This window comes from Lepidochelys olivacea (assembly GCF_965140295.1).
Source record: "Lepidochelys olivacea isolate rLepOli2 genome assembly, chromosome: 14".
In the NCBI taxonomy this organism is placed as follows: Eukaryota; Metazoa; Chordata; order Testudines; family Cheloniidae; genus Lepidochelys; species Lepidochelys olivacea.
This window is the reverse complement of record NC_140424.1, coordinates 26,339,270-26,358,919: the sequence shown is the minus strand read 5'-3', so window position 1 is coordinate 26,358,919 and position 19,650 is coordinate 26,339,270. Positions and strand designations below refer to the sequence as shown.

Below are 19,650 nucleotides of genomic sequence, written 5' to 3'. Positions count from 1 at the left end.
GATATCAAGGGTAGTGACCCTGGGAAATGTGCAGGTCATAGTGGATGGCTTTGCTGCAATGGGATTCCCTAACTGTGGTGGGGCTATAGACGGAACCCATATCCCTATCTTGGCACCGGAGCACCAAGCCGCCGAGTACATAAACCGCAAGGGGTACTTTTCGATAGTGCTGCAAGCTCTGGTGGATCACAAGGGACGTTTCACCAACATCAACGTGGGATGGCCGGGAAAGGTGCATGACGCTCGCATCTTCAGGAACTCTGGTCTGTTTCAAAAGCTGCAGGAAGGGACTTTCTTCCCAGACCAGAAAATAACTGTTGGGGATGTTGAAATGCCTATATGTATCCTTGGGGACCCAGCCTACCCCTTAATGCCATGGCTCATGAAGCCGTACACAGGCAGCCTGGACAGTGGTCAGGAGCTGTTCAACTACAGGCTGAGCAAGTGCAGAATGGTGGTAGAATGTGCATTTGGACGTTTAAAGGCGCACTGGCGCAGTTTACTGACTCGCTTAGACCTCAGCGAAACCAATATTCCCACTGTTATTACTGCTTGCTGTGTGCTCCACAATATCTGTGAGAGTAAGGGGGAGACGTTTATGGCGGGGTGGGAGATTGAGGCAAATCGCCTGGCTGCTGGTTACGCGCAGCCAGACACCAGGGCGGTTAGAAGAGCTCAGGAGGGCGCAGTACGCATCAGAGAAGCTTTGAAAACCAGTTTCATGACTGGCCAGGCTACAGTGTGAAAGTTCTGTTTGTTTCTCCTTGATGAAACCCCCCGCCCCTTGGTTCACTCTACTTCCCTGTAAGCTAACCACCCTCCCCTCCTCCCTTTAATCACCGCTTGCAGAGGCAATAAAGTCATTGCTGCTTCACAGTCATGCATTCGTTATTCATTCATCACACAAATAGGGAGATGACTACCAAGGTATCCCAGGAGGGGTGGTGGAGGAGGGAAGGAAAATGCCACACAGCACTTTAAGCACAGCACTTTAAAAGTTTACAACTTTAAAATTTATTGAATGACAGCCTTCTTTTTTTTGGGCAATCCTCTGTTGTGGAGTGGCTGGTTGGCCGGAGGCCCCCCCACCGCGTTCTTGGGCGTCTGGGTGTGGAGGCTATGGAACTTGGGGAGGAGGGCGGTTGGTTACAGAGGGGCAGCAGTGGCAGTCTGTGCTCCAGCTGCCTTTGCTGCAGCTCAACCATACACTGGAGCATTCTTGTTTGGTCCTGCAGCAGCCTCATCATTGAATCCTGCCTCCTCTCATCACGCTGCCGCCACATTTGAGCTTCAGCCCTGTCTTCAGCCCGCCACTTACTCTCTTCAGCCCGCCACTTACTCTCTTCAGCCCTCCACCTCTCCTCCCGGTCATTTTGTGCTTTCCTGCACTCTGACATTATTTGCCTCCACGCATTCGTCTGTGCTCTGTCAGTGTGGGAGGACAGCATTAGCTCGGAGAACATTTCATCTCGAGTGCGTTTTTTTTTCTTTCTAAGCTTCACTAGCCTCTGGGAAGGAGAAGATCCTGTGATCATTGAAACACATGCAGCTGGTGGAGAAAAAAAAAGGGACAGCGGTATTTAAAAAGACACATTTTATAAAACAGTCGCTACACTCTTTCAGGGTAAACCTTGCTGTTAACATTACATACATAGCACATTTGCTTTCGTTACAAGGTCGCATTTTGCCTCCTCCCACCGCGTGACTACCCCCTCAACCTTCCCCCCTCCCTGTGGCTAACAGCGGGGAACATTTCTGTTCAGCCACAGGCAAACAGCCCAGCAGGAATGGGCTATACTGAGTGTCCCTGAAGAAAAGCACCCTATTTCAACCAGGTGACCATGAATTATATCTCACTCTCCTGAGGATAACACAGAGAGAGAAAGAACGGATTTTGGTTGAATGCCAGCAAACATACACTGCAATGCTTTGTTCTACAGTGATTCCCGAGTATGTGTTACTGGCCTGGAGTGATAAAGTGTCCTACCATGAAGGACGAAATAAGGCTGCCCTCCCCAGAAACCTTTTGCAAAGGCTTTAGGACTACATCTAGGAGAACCGCAAATGCCAGGGCAAAGTAATCCTTTCACATGCTTGCTTTTAAACCATGTATAGCATTTTAAAAGGTACACTCACCAGAGGTCCCTTCTCCGCCTGCTGGGTCCAGGAGGCAGCCTTGGGTGGGTTCGGGGGGTACTGGCTCCAGGTCTAGGGTGAGAAACAGTTCCTGGCTGTCGGGAAAACCGGTTTCTCCGCTTGCTTGCTGTGAGCTATCTACAACCTCCTCCTCCTCATCTTCTTCGTCCCCAAAACCTGCTTCCGTATTGCCTCCATCTCCATTGAAGGAGTCAAACAACACGGCTGGGGTAGTGGTGGCTGAACCCCCTAAAATGGCATGCAGCTCATCATAGAAGCGGCATGTTTGGGGCTCTGACCCAGAGCGGCTGTTCGCCTCTCTGGTTTTCTGGTAGGCTTGCCTCAGCTCCTTCAGTTTCACGCGGCACTGCTTCGGGTCCCTGTTATGGCCTCTGTCCTTCATGCCCTGGGAGATTTTGACAAAGGTTTTGGCATTTCGAAAACTGGAATGGAGTTCTGATAGCACGGATTCCTCTCCCCAAACAGCGATCAGATCCCGTACCTCCCGTTCGGTCCATGCTGGAGCTCTTTTGCGATTCTGGGACTCCATCATGGTCACCTGTGCTGATGAGCTCTGCATGGTCACCTGCAGCTTGCCACGCTGGCCAAACAGGAAATGAGATTCAAAAGTTCGCGGTTCTTTTCCTGTCTACCTGGCCAGTGCATCTGAGTTGAGAGTGCTGTCCAGAGCGGTCAGAATGGAGCACTCTGGGATAGCTCCCGGAGGCCAATACCATCGAATTGTGTCCACAGTACCCCAAATTCGAGCTGGGAACGTTGATTTAAGCGCTAATCCACTTGTCAGGGGTGGAGTAAGGAAATCGATTTTAAGAGCCCTTTAAGTCGAAATAAAGGGCTTCACTGTGTGGACGGGTGCAGGTTTAAATCGATTTAACGTTGCTAAATTCGACCTAAAGTCCTAGTGTAGACCAGGGCCAAGTATACCTCTAGACCATCCTGAACAAGTGTCTATACAACCTGTTCTTAAAAACTGCCAATGATAGGAATTCCACAACCTCCCTAGGAAGCCTATTCCAGAGCTTAACTATCCTTATAGTTAGAAAGTTTTTCCTAATATCTAACCTAAATATCCCTTGCCAAAGATTAAGCCCATTACTTCTTGTCCTACCTTCAGTGGACATGGAGAACAACTGATCGCTGTCCTCGTTATAACAGCACTATATTTGAAGGCTATCCGGTCTCCCTTCAGTCTTCTTTTCACAGCATCAAACATGTCAAGGTTTTTTTTAACCTTTCTTCATAGGTCAGATTTTCTAAATCTTTAGTAATTTTTGTTGCTATCCTCTCGACACTCACCATTTGGTCCATATCTCTCCCAAAGTGTGGCGCCCAGAACTGGACACAGTACTCCAGCTGAGGCCTTGCGATGCCAAGAAGAGTGAGACAATAAGCTATTACCAGCAGGACAGTGGGGTGGGAATAGGTATTGTTTCATATTCTCTGTGTATATATAAAGCCTGCTGCAGTTTCCACGATATGCATCTGAGGAAGTGAGCTGTAGCTCACGAAAGCTTATGCTCTAATAAATTGGTTAGTCTCTAAGGTGCCACAAGTCCTCCTTTTCTTTTTGCGAATACAGACTAACACGGCTGCTACTCTGAAACCAACAATTACCTCCGGTGTCTTACATATGACACTTCCCTTAATACTCCCCAGAATATTAGCAGCTTTTTTTTTTTTTTTTGCAACTGCATCCCATTGGTAGCTCATATTCAATTTGTGATCCACTACCACCACCAGATTCTTTTCAGCAGTACTACCAGCTAGTCATTTATTCCCCATGTGGTATTTGTGCATCTGATTTTTCCTTCCTAAGCATAATACTTTGTACTTGTCTTTATTGAATTTAATCTTGTTGATTCTAAACCAATTCTCCAGTTTGTCAAGGTCATTTTTCATTCTAAAGTGCCTGCAACCCCTTGCTGTCATCCACATATTTTATAAGCACACTCTCCCCTCTATTATCCAAGTTATTAATGAAAATATTGGCTAGCACTGGACCCAAGACTGACTCGCTAGACCTCACTAGATACACCCTCCCACTTTGATAGAAACCATTGCTAGCTACTCTTTGTGTACAGCCTTTCAACCAGTTGCGCACCCACCTTACAGTATTCAGAGTAGCAGCCGTGTTAGTCTGTATCCGCAAAAAGAAAAGGAGGACTTGTGGCACCTTAGAGACTAACATTTATTTGAGCATAAGCTTTCGTGAGCTACAGCTCACTTCATCGGATGCATTCAGTGGGAAATATGGTGGGGAGATTTATATACATAGAGAACATGAAACAATGGGAGTTACCATACACACTGTAATGAGAGTGATCGGGTAAGATGAGCTATTACCAGCAGGAGAGCGGGGGGCGGAACCTTTTGTAGTAATAATCAAGGTGGGCCATTTCCAGCAGTTGACAAGAACATCTGAGGAACAGCGGGGGGGGGGGGGGGTGAAATGAACATGGGGAAACTACCTTACAGTAGTTTCACCTAGACCACACTTCCCTAGTTTATGAGAATGTCATGTGGAACTGTGTCATATGTTACTATAATCAAGATATATCATATCTACTGCTTCTCCCTTTTCCACTAGGCCAGTAACTCAGCAAAGAAGAAAACCAGATTGATTTGGCATGATTTGTTCTTGACAAATCCTTATTGGCTATTCCTCATAATCCTATCATCTAAATAATTACAAATTAATAATGTCTTGCAGTATCTTTCCAGGTATCGAAGTTAAGCTGGCTGGTCTGTAATTCCCCAGCTCCTCTTTGTTCCCCTTTTTAAAGACAGGTACTGTGTTTGCCCTTCTCCAATCCTCTGGAACCTCAAACAGCCTCCAGGAGGTCTAAAGATAATTGCTAATGGTTCCAAGACTGTTTCAGCTAGTTCCCTAAGTATCCCAAGAAAAATTTAATCAGGCCCTGCCAACTTGAATATATCTAACTTATCAAATATTCTTTAACCTGTTCTTTGCCTATTTTGGTTTGTATTCCTTCCCCTTGTTGTTAATATTGTGTTGAGTATCTGGTCACCGTTAACCTTTTTCATGAAGACTGAAGAAATATAGGCATTAAACACCTCAGCCCTCTCAATGTCATCAATTATTAGCTAAGTAGAGGACCTCCACTTTCCTTCACCTTCCTCGTGCTCCTAATACATTTAAAGAACCTCATTGTTTTTTATGTCTCTTGCTAGGTGTAACTCAATTTTTGCCTGAACATGCTATACTTTTGTACTCCTACATGTAGTAATATTTTGTTCAGTCTAGTTTTGTGCATCCTATGGGTTGGGATTTCTACCACTTGGGAATTCTACAGGTTCATAATTTTTGCGCTCAAGGAATTTTTATTTCATCCTATAATACTTGGTTAAACCATCCGTAACTTCTTCATGGAGAGGCAATTGGCCCAGTCTGATTTGCTGCTCAGGACTGAGAAGTAGGTGGCGTGGGGTCTACTGCCAACTATTGCAGCCCTTGAGTCAGATGCTGATTTGCTATAGGCACAAGGAGAGCCAGGAGATAGCACTGCTAGCAACTGAAAAATTGAGTTTACTTGGGCATCATCCAGGTGCTGCTGGTGTTTAAGGCCATTTCGTTCATCTCTCTGAACACTTGTGTACTCAGAGGATTGAGGTGAAAAGCCCACATTATAGAAGACCATAAGTGGGATCTTCTCAGACTCAGGTTATGCATGCCTGCTCTGTGAAGCAAAGCTTCTGTCTACACAACCCCAAACCTCACTGGCCCTTTTTGTGCCCCACAATATCCCATTGCAAACTCATATCTAGCATACTTACTACTATCACTAAGTCTCTTCAGCATGGCTGGCTTTTATGTTTCTGTCTCCCATTGAACATCTGTGGCTCACTTTAGCTCTAGAAGTAAAAGCTGTGTTTACTTGACCAGTACTTTATCAACTGGAAAGCTCTAGAAACTGGCATTTTGGGGTGCCAGATTGGGGTGGCGCTCACCTCGGGCAGCTCTCTGCAAGCGGCAACATGTCCCTGCTGCTCCTCGTTAACCAGAATTTTTAACTTACCAGCACTCTCCCACTTCCTCCAACATGCCGGATAACAAAGCTTTTACTGTATTATAGCTTAAAAACATTGTTTGCATTTCTCCAACCCCAGTAATATTTGCAGTTTTCCATTTAGTAGCAGCTGTGATTTTAAAGGGGTGTTTCCTCTTTCAGATGTTAACTTAGACTTGCCAAAAATCTATGCTACTAGCACACCTCTTCCTATTCCTCTCCCTGACACCTTACCATGTGGAAGAACCTCCTGCATACAGGCCTTCAGCCAGCTTTTAAACCACGTGACAGCCTTTGTAGCCAAGGCAATATGACTCAGCTTTTGAAATATCATGGGGTACCGTACCAAGAATGCTTCTATTACATCTACTACATTCCCTTCATTCACTGGTCTTCTAATTCTATAATAAAAAGCAATACAGCTAATGGCATGATTTGTTCCACACAAATTCATGTTTACTGCAGACAGCATATCTCCTGGATGACCTTCCTAAAAAGGGCAAAAAACCCAAAACAAATGTGAACTTTGACTAATACTTGGATTTTTTCATGGTAATTTAATGAAAATTAGATGAATACAGACAGAATAAGCTTCAAACTCACCACTGTCATTTGAACTAGATTGTCTTGTTTTTTTCAGACCCCTTTTGTATGAAATCTGAAAGTCTGGGCTTTGCTTCACATGCTGCTTCTCATGTACTGATTAATTCACTATCACAGAAGTGGTGTGAACAACACTCCCTCCAACCATCGCCATCACACATAATACAAAACCCCAACTATGACCTCAGCTATGTTAAGGCAGAGTAACTCCTTAAATGCAGGGTGTGTGAGACAGATGTGCTATCGATACAGGAGCATATACGGCCACCACTAAGGCCTGTGGAGTGCTGAAGAGTGTTACTGACAGCATTGTAGGGGATGTCAAAGTAGCAAGGAATACCGGAGACTTTTCCCTTAACTTCTGATTTAAGGCCTGAGGAATCTTTAATGGTCATTGATAAAGTTTTAGTTTGTGTGATTTTGCTAAGGATTGAAGCTCTCCTCAGAGCAGTTGGCTGGATCATACACAAATCTTGATCAGGCTTGACAAATAGTTCTCAGGCTCTTTAAAACATAGTAACTGTACAAGACAGCTTTAGACTGCTAAGCTAAGAGAGAAGCCTCTCTGCTGTGGATGTGCCAGAGTGACAAGGAACACACTGCCACTCTACTATCCATAAGACTGCACTATGCACTTCTGACCAGAATTGTTCATATGCCCATTTAAATATGGATTTTAGCCTATTCAAAGCAACCGTCAACGCACGGTGAGTAATCGCTGCATTCTCTGCTCTCAGTGTGCGGCACTGGATATACGCAACACTCACTCTGCTCCCTTTGAAGGTGGTATTCAGATTTGATAGCTGCCGTGACATCCACGAAAATTAACTGCATGCAACATAAGATTCATTCCTTTATTTTACAATCAGAGCATTGCACACATTTTACCTGATCAACAGCCTTGGGCACATACACCAATCGCTGATCACTCCTCCACTCCATTATTCAGTGCTTCACAACTGTCAGACTAAAAAGCTACAGGCAGCTGGTTACACCAGAAGAAAATCCATCCCCAACTCATAACCTATTTCATTACTAGTAAGAGTAACACCATTCTACATTAGGACATTGGAAATCTTGCCTGGAAATGATGCTGCATCCCTGGGCTCGAGCCCAAAAATACTCAGTTATTGTACAGGGCTGGTCCCACAAGCGGAAGAAGATGTGCCTTCAGTGCTCTCCAGTAAACCACAGGGTAGGACTGCTATTAAGGCTCATTACTGTAGACAGAACATTACAAGTGTCTGTGCAAGAGCAAAAGGCACTGCAGAAAAGAGAAGGGGGAACAGCCCTTTGGGATGCCAAAATGTCAGCAACTTACATCAGAGAACAGCCTTCCCTGCAGAGGGCAGTTCTCACTTGTCTCTTGCCAAAAGTGAGTGCATAACTAATGCAGAGATACCTTCACCAACAAAAATAGTTTTGTAAAAATTTTAAATTCTTTGCTCCCCAGTTCCATAAGAATCCCAAATGAGTTTCTTATTCTGCAGCATGGTTATCACTGCCAAATACACCCAATGGGAAAGGTTATGTACAAATTTCTGATAAGCAGCTACATTTCACAGAAATAAACACAATGTACCTTTCTTATCTGGAGAGGAAATATGTGACATAAGGACAGTCTTATAAGTTCAGTGCAGTTGAAAGCAAAGACACACCAGTCCCATTGGAGCCTGCCTTACAGTTTGACTTTGCACCATTCTTTGCAGATCTTGTATTTTAGCTGGGCTTATACTGTCTCATGTGTGCAGCGATAGAAGTGGCAATCTCAGAATTCTTCTTGTTCTGGCCATAGTAGTCCACAAAGCCTCCATCTGGCCCAATGAGGTACATAATAATTGTGTGATCCACCTGTAAGACAGCAGAGAGCAAATTGGTGCTGCAGGCCCTGAGCATCACTCAGACGGCAGTAAGGGTTAGTGCCCTGATTAGCCTTTCCATCCGATTATCTCTGACTGGAGATTTACTAACAAGAACAGATGCTAGTTACAAACTAGAAATGGCCCAAGCAGGAGGAAATTTGAGAACAAGCTGTAAACAGACAGGGTGAAGAGGCACTGCAAGGAGGAGAGCCTTGCAGGAGCTGTAGGCAGCTTCCCCCATGCCAGTCTTCACGCAGGGTAAGTACAGAGGACAAGATGGGATGAGAAAATGAGGCTTGACCTGTTTTCCCCCTTCCCAGCTCTTCTGATGCCCGGATTAAGAGAACTTCTTTCTGCCCCTGCCGGACTAACATCTTGGAGTTCAACGTTTGCAAGACCCTCTCACTCCTTGCTGTCCTACAACCCCGGCTCCTGCAGTGAGACAGGCACTTAGGATCCAGACCTTCACCTGATGTAAATCAAAGGGATATGGCGGTAGGGACGCTCCAGTAAACCAAATTCACTCTCAGAGCAGATAGTGAGGGCAATAACGTTACTGAGAAAAGCGAGCTATGGAGAGAAGGCCTTGTGTGTAGGGGGAAAGGCACTGTATCCTGCTATGGAGCTCCCTCTGCTGGCTACACTGTGCTAGCATTCAAAGAAGCTTCAGCTGCCTTTCAAGCAGGGTGGAAAGATTTAAATCAAGGCAATATAAAATGGTTTAATTTATTTTTAAAAGATCATTTATGTAAATCAGATGGAGACTTTACTGAAGTCTTTAAAATGTGTGCTATTGCAATTTAAAACATAATTAACTCAGTTAAAACCTGTCTCCTGGTAGGGGCTCTTCTCTGAGCTTTACAAGATTGCTATGGGCAAAGTATTGAAAACGAAGGCCCTGATCCTGAAAACACTTACAAGGGTACCTAACTTGATTTACATGAACAGTTCCACTGACTTCAGTGGGGCTACTCATGTGCTTGAAGTTAGACATGCACATGTGTTAGCGGCATCAGAGACAAATTGTATTTTTATTAAAAACGTCTCATAGCTGCATAAAATCTTTGAAACTTCAGAACAAACCTGCTTCAGTGTTAACAATTAAAAGTGCATACAGTGTTATTGTAGCCGTGTTAGTCACAGGATATTAGAGACAGGGGTGGGTGAGGCAGTATCTTTTATTGGACCAACTTCTGTTGGGGGAAGATACAAGCTTCTGAGCTACATAAGCCTGGGGAAGGAAGAAGAGTAACTGAGCTAAACACAGGTTGGGACAGATTGTTAAGCAGGAGGCCAGGTCACTTGAAATGAAGTGGATAACTGGGGGGTTAGATTGTTATGCATGAACGGTTTGAAGTGTGGGTGAAACCAGACAATCACTGCACTCTAGAATGAACTTACGCAGAAAAAAGATGAGACAAAAACACCGTATCACCCTGGGCAAACACTTTTCACAAAGAGATTACTCCGTATCTGATCTTTCAGTACTTGTCTCCAAACGAAACCTGCACAACACTTTCAAAAGATGAGCCTGGGAACTTAAATTCATGACAATTCCATGGAACAACTTCCTTAGCCCTCTCCATCCCAACAACCTGCAATCCACTCTATTGAAAAAGGAAGCCACCGACCCTTTGCAAAGGGCAGCAGCTCAGGTCAGCATGAACCCATTTTCTTCTGATCACCGATCTGCAAGCACACTATCATGAAAACCTCCTGGGTTTGCAATGGAGAGCAAACTGATCAAGTTTTTTGCAAAGCAAGCTGCTTCAAACTACCTGTAACTTGCAGGGCAGGCAGTAAAGTTTTCCCACAGTCCTAGGACTAGAGCAGCCACATTTGGGGAAGAGAATGGTGCTGCTAGGGACTCAGATATGGTTACTTTGACTTGGGTCTGCACACTGTAGTGTGGACTCCAGAGCCATAGGTTCCAGCATAGGTTAGAAAACAATCTTCATGTAGGGTTAAAAAACAAAACGTAGATGCTCATGTCCAGGGTTCCGCAACACAGGTCAGCTAACTCAATTTCCACTAACTCTGGGCTTACACTGCAGTGTAGATATACCCTCTGCTACCTTACACATACCTGAAGAAGAGCTCTTTGAAATTGCTCTCACCAACATATCTAGAGTATGTCCACACAGCAACATAAGCCCAGGTTTTAGCCTAAGCTCAAGCCTAACCCCCCTTGCATCCACACACCAATTGTGTTAACCTAGGGCTCAAACTTAAGGTCCCAGGACCCTCCAGGACTGGAGAGTCCAAGCCAGTGTTAAGCTGGGATCTAGGGTCTGAGCCTTATTGCTTTCCTGTATGCACACAGCCCCAGAAGTGTTCCAGAATTATCTCAGAGTTCCTTGGGGGAACTTCCTTAGTCCTCTCTAAGCCACCAATCTGCAGTGCTGTCTATTGCACTCTATTGCAAATCAAAGCCACACCTCCCTTTGCAAACAGCCTGCACCCAGCACTCAGATCAGTATTAACCCATTGTCTACTGAACACCACCAGTCTGCACACACACTACCAGAGGTCTTGAAGAGTTTTCAATGGAGACTGATCAAAACAAGCTTTTTGCAAAGAGAGCTGCTTCCTGGTGACAAGAGCACAGCCAGATTTTGGTGCGCGCTGCCGGGGCAACCTTGCACATGCAGCCCCAGGGCGGGCCAGAGAGCAGAATGAGGACTAAGCAGCTACCCTGTGGGGGGCAGGGGAAAGCAGCAGAGCTCCCGGCTCAGCATGGTGATAGAAGGGATGACCTCCAACACCTCAACTTCTCCTGCTCCCTGCAGGTCAGACACTTGGTCCCGCTCTGCTCTCTGTCCCTTGTTCCCGGGGTCCCCTGCCCTCCCTGGGGCTGCGTGTTCAGAGATGCCTAATCAGTGTCAAGGTGGTGAGTGGGAGGCAGTCCCAAAACTTCCCCACAGCTCCCAGGGATCCCTTATCCCTGCCTCCTGGGGTACAGCCAGGGTAGGGATAAGGGATCCCTGGAGGGTTCTGGAAAACACTACACGCGAAGTCCTGGGGATACCCTTCATAACCAACTAGCCAAAAACACCTTTATTGAACAGCCCATTTTAAAAATTAAAAGTTGCAAAGTTTCATTTTAATAGTTTGGCAGCCCCGGAAACTGATGTCCTAATTATCCTCAGAACAGGTACAAATGGGCATTTTCCTGCCAATGTGACTCTGCGTAGAGGGGGAGAGCCCAATTCTCAGATTAGATGGTAGAGTTCAGTATAAAGCTTTCTACTGACAGCCAAAGGAACTAACTATGCAGTTTATGTACTCAGGTGCTCCTTATGGACCCGAGTCCCATCAACAGCACTGTCACAGTTAGGAAAAAGGGTGGGCACTAATGTTTCCCCACTGTGCACCATATGCATCGGGTTCGAGTGATGATGGAGCGGGGGTGGGGAGGGTCCTTGGCATTCTGGGTTAGGATTACTTTGACTCAGGTCGGTACACTGCAGCGTGGATTCCAGAGCCCTAGGTTTGAGCACACGTCGGAAAATCCTTAACCTAGGGTTAAAATGCAATGTAGACGCTCAAGCCCAGGGTTCCCGACACAGTTCAGCTGACTGTGGTTCTTAAATTATGCATCGGGACTCCAAAGTGGGCTGCAACCCTGTTTTAACAGGGTCACCAAGGCTGGTGTTAGACTTGCTGGGGCCCAGGGCCAAAGCCAAAGCCCCAACACCTGGGGCCAAAGCCAAAGCCCTTGAGCTTTGGCCCCCGCAACCTGGGGCAGCGGGGCTTGGGCAGCTCAGGCTTCAGTCCCCCCTCCTGGGGTCATGTAGTAATTTTTGTTGTCAGAAGGGATTGCGGTGCAATGAAGTTTGAGAACCCCTGCAAACCATAGCCTTGCACTGCTGTGTAGACATACCATTAGTGACTTCATCCTGGTCAGATCTCAGGGCTACTACTCCTCCTCTTGGCAACTGACACCACTTTCTCCTTCTTGAAATCCAGCTCTGCACTGGCATCATCTTCTCATGGTTTTCCTCCTACTTTTCTAATCACTCCTTCAATATCTCATTCAATGCATCCCCCTCCCCCTGTCACTGTTCTTGGCCCACTCTTCTCCCACTGCCTCTACATGCTCTTATCTGCAAGCACAACCTTAAATCACCTACCTCTCTGTGGGGAAGCTCTCCACCTCCTTTCAATCCCATATCTCAGTAACTGATATCTTTGTGGATATCCAGCTGCCAATTTAAACTCAGAAGACAAAACCAAACTCTTGATCTGCCACCTCCCCCTTCCCACCACAACAACTGTGGACAACACCTTCCTCCAAGTTACTCAGGCCTATAACCTGGGTGTTGTCCTTGACTTTTATGTATTCAGGACATCTCTAAAGCTTGCTGATTCTTCCCATACATCCCTTAGATCCACCCTTCTCCCTTTGCCCATATTGCAGAAACTCATCCAAGCCCTTATTTAGTATCTTGACTACTATAATCCCCTCTTCTCTGGTCTTGACTACTGCAATCTCACATGCCTCAAATCCACTCAAAACACTGTTGCAAAACTCTTCTTCCTGGCTCACCACTTGGACTACCTCATCCCTTGCTGAGTCCTCCATTGGTTCCCCATACTTCCACAAACACAAGAATTTTGTCTTCACCTTTAAGATCTTTCACAGTACTACCCTGCCCCCACCCATCTAATTTAGTCACTTGTGGTGTCAGTCCCCCCTTCACAATGCCAATATTCCCAGGCTTTACTGTGCACCAATCCTTAAACAGCTCCACGTTTTCTCCCATGCTGCAATTTACACACACAGAAATTCTCCTATTGACTGTAGACACTGACTAATCTTCCTTCAAATCCCACCTCCACCTACAAAAAAACCCTGCCAGTTGATCATCGCTAGGCAGTGATGAGCTGACCATCCCTCTTCCTACTCCCTTAATCCCCAATTCCTGCCATTCCTCCTCACCCTACCTCTACTTCCAATTAAAAGTGAGACCAAAACAATACAACGTGGAATTAAATTCATGTCAATTCATAACCACGAATTGTACGTTATTGCAGGTTATTCCCCATGCACACCTTGTGTGCCTCCTTTAGAACATGAGCTCACTGGAGCAGAAAATGCCTCTTTGGGTATGCCTACACAGCAAAGAAAAAACCACAGCTGGCTCATGCCAGCTGACTCGGACTCATGGGACTTAGGCTGCAGGGCTGTTTCATTGCTGTGCAGACTTCCAGGCTTGGGCTCTCTGAGACCCACCCACCCTGCCGGGTCCTAGTCTACACAGCAATGAAATAGCCTTGCAACCCAAGCCCTGCAAGCCTGAGTTTTCCTTGCTGTGTAGACGTAGACATACCCATTACCTGTGTTTGTACAGTATCCAGCACAATGGCACCTTGGTCCCAGTTTAGGTCTTTGGGGCTAACCCCCCTAACTTAAACATTTAGTAGTAGCAATAAATATAGGCATTTGTTATGCAGGTTATTAGATTAGATTATCAGAATGATCTCTTCTGGCTTTAAAATCAGTGAATGAATCTGTGAATAATAGAGCACTCGGGCACTAGCCCTGCTTTTACTCACTATGTAGTCATTGTCTTCATCTTTGGGGCCTGAGCTGTAATACACACGATAGGCTCTGGTCACCTGCTCAATCTGCTCTTTGGTACCAGTCAGTCCAACCAGTTTGGGAGAAAACTCTAAACAGAAATGCAACCCATTAGCCATGAGAAGGTTCCTGTCACCCAGAACCAACTTTGGTAGAGCCCAGCCTTCATTTTAGTCACAAAAGGAAGCAACGAGTTCAGAACAGCTACACCGTGCAAGGAAGAGAAAGGCCAATGGTACCTTTAACATATCTGGCCACGGCTTCTCCGGTGTCCCTCTCTGGGTCGATGGTAATGAAGAGTGGGGTCACATTTGGCAGAGATGGGATCTTGTCTGTCACCACAAACATTAACAGTTAATATTGCTCTCAACAGGCCCAATGCCACAGCTCATCTCCCACATAATGAGGCTACAGCCAAACTTATAATACACAGTGAGTATAGGGGGCCCTTTTTGGCACAGACTGAAATGACCACCACTCTGGAATGATATTGAGCAGCTTGAATAGCATCTAATGAACTTTTTTTTAAAAGGCCAGGGAGCAAGTGCAATGAGATAAAATGGAGTTCTCCAAATCCTTGTGTCTGACCTGGGGGTCCCTTCTCCTCACGTGGAGACCCTACCTCTATTTACTAGGGCTGACAAGCCAATTGAGGTGCACGGAATGCATGTTGTAACCAAGAACAGGCAGCTTGAGAAATAATAACCACTTCGCCCTGTTGAAAGGAGATGGTATCTTGCATTTCACCACCTATCCTGCTACCTCCTCCTTCCAAGGGAGCAATGCCACATCACCGAGACATCAGGGAAGGCTCCTCCTGCAGCAGCAGCAGCAGCTACTTTCTGCTGCAGCACTGCACATTCCTAGAGGGGAAAGGGTGATCTGCCACTCCTCACTCTCCTCAATATACACCTCTACCCTGATATAACGTGGTCCTCAGGAGCCAAAAAAATCTTACTGCGTTATAGGTGAAACCAAGTTATATCGAACTTGCTTTGGCCTCGAGCATTTCCGTTATTAAGTCATTTCCCACCCCGACTGACCCCTCAGAACCCCCGACCCATCCAACCGCCCCCGCTCCTTGTCCCCTGACTACTGACTCCAGAGCCCCCACCCCCCACCCCAACCACCCCTCCCAAGACTCTACCCCCTATCTAAGCCCCCTGCTCTTTGTCCCCTGACCGCCCCCTCCAGAGACACCCCCCCATCCCTAATCACCCCCAGGACCCCACCACTACCCAGTCCCCCTGCTCCCTGTCCCCTGACTGCCCCGACCCCTATCCACACCCCCGCCCCCTGACAGGCCCCCCGGGACTCCCACGCCCTATCCAAAGCACCCGTTCCCTGTCCCCTGACCGCCCCACCCTCAGAACCTCTGAACCATACAACCCCCCCGCTCCCTGACTGCCCCCGAAGACCCTCTGCTCTTTATCCAAACCCTCGGGCCCAGCCCGGCACCCCTACCACGCCATTCAGAGCGGCATGTCGGAGCCAGACATGCTGACAAGCTGATCCGCCAGAGCGCGCAGCCCCACCCCCCAGAGCACTGCTTTACCGCATTATACCCGGATTCATGTTATATTGGGTCGCGTTATATCAGGGTAGAGGTGTATTAGGTTTGCTTCTGGAGAAGCTGACAGAACCCATTGTCAACAGATCCTACAATTCACCTGGCCCAGAGGCCATCTTTCAGTCATCCCCATTGTCACAACAGAGCTGGACTCACCTTTCTGCCCTCTTCCTTCCCTCACCCTTTGACCAGAGCACATTAGTTTCTTTCCTGCTAGGAAAACCTCCATCCTGCCAGCAGTTACCATCCATGCTTTTCCTCCTTTACTCTAGGTGCTGCTGGAGGCCCAAATCTCCCTCCTCAACAAGCAGATGTGGACCTCACTGAGCCTGCCATCTACAATCACACCCTATCAAGTGGCCCAGCTTCACTGGTGCTGGGAGTGCCACACAGGGACAAGTAGCTGAGATTTTAAACATTCTGCTAGACTTCCTCTGTACCCAAGAAATATTGAAGACTAAAAGAGAGCATCCATTGCAGAACCTTTCTGTTGAAAGGAAGTTTTGAACATGCAGGGTATTGGAGATGATCCCTATCCTGTGGAGCCAAGATCTTTGCCACAGGAACTTTCACCTATTGACAGTACCTCCTCTTAAATGAATGTTACTGGTAAAATTGTAACGGGAATGTTTGTGAGATTCATGAGAGGTCTATAGGGGCTACCTCACCCCAACCCCAGCAATGGGGGATGCAGCACCATACAGGCATGTATACAGCCCATTCAAAGTCCCCCAGGTATTGCCCCTATAAGATGTTGGGATAAGTCACACTGATTGCTGCTTCCCCGGCATTTTTGCACATGGACATAAGATGTTTTGCAACTGAATCAGAGGGATGAATGGGGAAGATTTCTCTAATGCAGACAAGAGAGATCTGTTCTCCAGAATAGATCCAGCCTTTCTTTAATCAAGAAGCTGCCCTTGGTTAGCAGTCACTACTATGTTTCATTAACAATGAAACACTCTTCTAGCAGGAACATGCCACATCCCAAAGGGTAGTGCCAAATACAAAAAACTATAGGAACCCAACACTGACTCAGAGCATACCTTATAATATGAGGCTTCACCCAAGATCAAAGCATGAGGCCCTGTTTGACCTGATCTTCTATAACTGTGCATCTAATGTGAAGCAATGCAGAGACATTTTCACATATATTAAGGAGCTGGTCCCACTGCCATTTAGTAAGCTGGGAGAAGCACTGTAGTATTTCACTACATGAAGTGCTGCCTTTTTTAAGTAGAGTTAGAATTCTGACTGGATTCATTTACCAATTTCATCCACCGCTAGAATCATTTTCTCCAGTTCCTCTGGACAGATATCGGGGCAGTGCGTGAAGCCGAAGTAGATTAACACCCACTGGCCCAGGAAGTCCTTGTGGGTCCTGGGCTGTCCCTGGTGATCCACAAGTGAGAAAGGGCCTCCCAGCAATGGCTTCCCAAGAGCCCGCTTCTGCTCCTTCTCCAGCACTGAAACCAGACAGCAATGGGAGGTTACTACAAGCTGTGCCACACACGAGAGGGCAAAGGATCCCAGAAACCATTCAAAGACAGTTTGAGTCATAAGGCTCTCAAAGGCAAATATTCCTAGTAGTACAACAGTAATGTAACATCTTGAATTTTAAAGCCCACTGCAAAATATAAACCCAGGACTAGACAAGACAACTTTATAGTAAACAAACAGAACAGTTTTTTACTGCGATATTTTTCCATATAAACTATATCCTACTGTGCTCCAAAAGGAGCTTATCATCAAGATGGCACTGAATGCTCATATGCTGAAGTCAGGAAACATGAACTGGGATGGAACACCTGCAGTTAAGAGTCAGGCATCTTCTAGAGATGGAGGAAGAGGAAATTATTACATTACTATATAATTATTATTATAGAGGGAGGAAGGGAAATTGCTGTGCTGCCACGTCTAACTGGGTTTCAGTATCAAGACAAGGAGAAAAGAATTAGGTAAGTAAGTGCTTAAAAAAAGAATACAGGGGTTAAAATCAGAATGGGGAATCTATGTTCTTAAAAAGTCTTACACATACTTCCACACCCTGGGGAAACAAAGACACACACACTTCCATTCTGGGCTTTTATATTCTAATCTTGTGTAATGCTTTCATACCACGATAATAGGTACAATATAACAACTTAAGATAAACCAACAAAACTACAAGTTTTAAAAGAGGACTTTAAAAGAGCAAAAAGAAATCAAAACAAATGTAGGAAAAGTAAAATACTGAATAAACAGATAACGGTATAAAATATGTATATATGCACACATGGGGTAAAAATACAAACTGACAATCAAAGAGCAAATGACCATGAGTTAAACAGCTAAATGGAAAGGATACTAAAACTACATGGGTAAAATAGGTCATAACAGAAAAAAGAATGTGCAAAAAGTCTTGTGCTGCATCTTATTTCCATGTATATTTAGACCAGAATCTCTTTTGGACAGGGAGCTGCCATCTCATGTGTTGATGAGGTGTCTAGCACACTGATAGGCAGTGTGCTAAAATCAGCATTTTCAATCTCTCCTAATTGTCCCCCTTAAAAGCAGCAGTACCACAACTAGCATGGCCACAAGATCTTTTTATCTGCACAGCTATAAAGGCTTGGAAGGGGAATTACAAAGGTTTTGGGATGATAATGTAATATATACATACTGTCTTCCTTTTTTTTCTTGAAGTATTTCATTCCTGCCAATAAAGCTCCACCAATTGCAAATGTGAGTGCCAAGGACTTCCAGGAAACTGGCTACTAGGAGAAAGATTCCATACAGATTAAACTTCACCATCTTTAACTAATTTTTTTTTAAATATAGAAAAGTGCTAAGTATGTGTTTATGAAATAAACACCCAGCTCTTGCCATATGACAAAATACCTGTGAGATCAACCACAATCCTGTTTGAAAAACCAATCCCCAAAAACCAACCCCGGGTACTTTGTAAATGCAGCCACCGCACAGAGACTATCAACACAGGAGAGAAATTCCGGCTATGGCTGCCACAGAGGGACCCTCCCCACCCTCGCTTCCCCCTTCAGCAGGAGGGCCGGGCACCGCTTGCTACACACAAGGAACATGAGGGAGTTTTAGGCCTTAGCCCGCAGCCCCTCTTTGAGTTTAGATTAAGGACATGGCTATGGCCGCCATTGGGAACGTGGCCTCCTTACCCCGGGCTTCGAGGGGCCCGTCTTCGCTTTGTCTCCCTGAGGTGCAGTAGCCAGGTGGCGAGTCGCCGCCAAGGAACCGGGGAGATCCCAGCACGAGGAGCGGCGAGCGAGGCTGACAGCGAGCAGCTACAGAGAGACACGAGGTGACCAGGAGGTTAAGGTGCGAGGCTGCTCGGGGGGCGCAGGCGAGGGCCGGCCGGGAAGGGAGGGGGGGCGCAGGCGGGGGCCGGGCGACGCCCGCCGGGGCGGGGAGCAATTGGGACAGGGCGAGGCGCTGGCCGTGGACACCTGCCCCCAGATAGAGTCAAGCCGGGTCAGGCTGCTCAGAGCTGGGAGCAGTACCCCGCCAGGCCCCAGGGGACGCGACTTCCCGGACCGGAAGTTCCCCTCACCGGTCGCCTCCACGCGCCCCTGCGTCCCGGAACGTAGAGTCCCAGCACCCGGAGCAGAGAGGCCCGCCCGGCCGCCGCCATCCTGCAACCGACGTCAGCGCCGACTAGCCCCGCCCCCCGCGCCGCTTCTGACGTCAACGCCAACTAGCCCCACCCCCTCCCAGCTTCCGGCGTCAGCGCCAACTGGCCCCGCCCCCCGCGCCGCTTCCGGCGACAGTGCCAACTAGCCCCGCCCCCTCCCAGCTTCCGGCGTCACCGCCAACTAGCCCCACCCCCTCCCAGCT

At 46.8% G+C, this 19,650-nt stretch overlaps 2 protein-coding genes across 3 annotated transcripts; both read right to left on the bottom strand.

Annotated features, from left to right (window-relative positions):
* Positions 1–1,007: 1,007 nt before the first annotated feature.
* Positions 1,008–2,561, bottom strand: LOC311530249 (uncharacterized protein; the record flags this gene model as incomplete). The annotated part of the gene is made up of 2 exons (XM_084646713.1): positions 2,137–2,561; positions 1,008–1,549 (listed from the first exon to the last, which is right to left on the bottom strand). Exons 1-2 carry the CDS (start codon positions 2,537–2,539, stop codon positions 1,008–1,010), a joined length of 945 nt encoding a protein of 314 aa, XP_084502839.1. The 5' UTR covers positions 2,540–2,561.
* A 5,067-nt stretch (positions 2,562–7,628) lies between these two features.
* On the bottom strand, positions 7,629–19,479 carry SCO1 (synthesis of cytochrome C oxidase 1). Of its 2 annotated transcripts, XM_084647541.1 has the most exons (7): positions 19,367–19,479; positions 18,975–19,100; positions 18,467–18,557; positions 17,073–17,270; positions 14,474–14,566; positions 14,210–14,325; positions 7,629–8,639 (listed from the first exon to the last, which is right to left on the bottom strand). In XM_084647541.1, the coding sequence occupies exons 1-7, from the start codon at positions 19,445–19,447 to the stop codon at positions 8,508–8,510; spliced, it is 837 nt and encodes a 278-aa protein (XP_084503667.1). In that variant the 5' UTR covers positions 19,448–19,479; the 3' UTR covers positions 7,629–8,507. The 2 variants fall into 2 exon arrangements, with proteins under 2 accessions (XP_084503667.1, XP_084503668.1); XM_084647542.1 differs by lacking the exon at positions 14,210–14,325.
* Between the last annotated feature and the right edge of the window lie 171 nt (positions 19,480–19,650).

Bases quoted from the DNA above. Each gene is read 5' to 3' on its own strand.
- SCO1 (XM_084647541.1), bottom strand. From the start codon at position 19,447: ATGGCGGCGGCCGGGCGGGCCTCTCTGCTCCGGGTGCTGGGACTCTAC. The intron at 19,101-19,366 runs GTGAGGGGAACT...GTCTCTCTGTAG, and splicing joins GGGGCGCGTGGAGGCGACCG to CTGCTCGCTGTCAGCCTCGC. The intron at 18,558-18,974 runs GTAAGGAGGCCA...TTCTCCTAGTAG, and splicing joins CGGGCCCCTCGAAGCCCGGG to CCAGTTTCCTGGAAGTCCTT.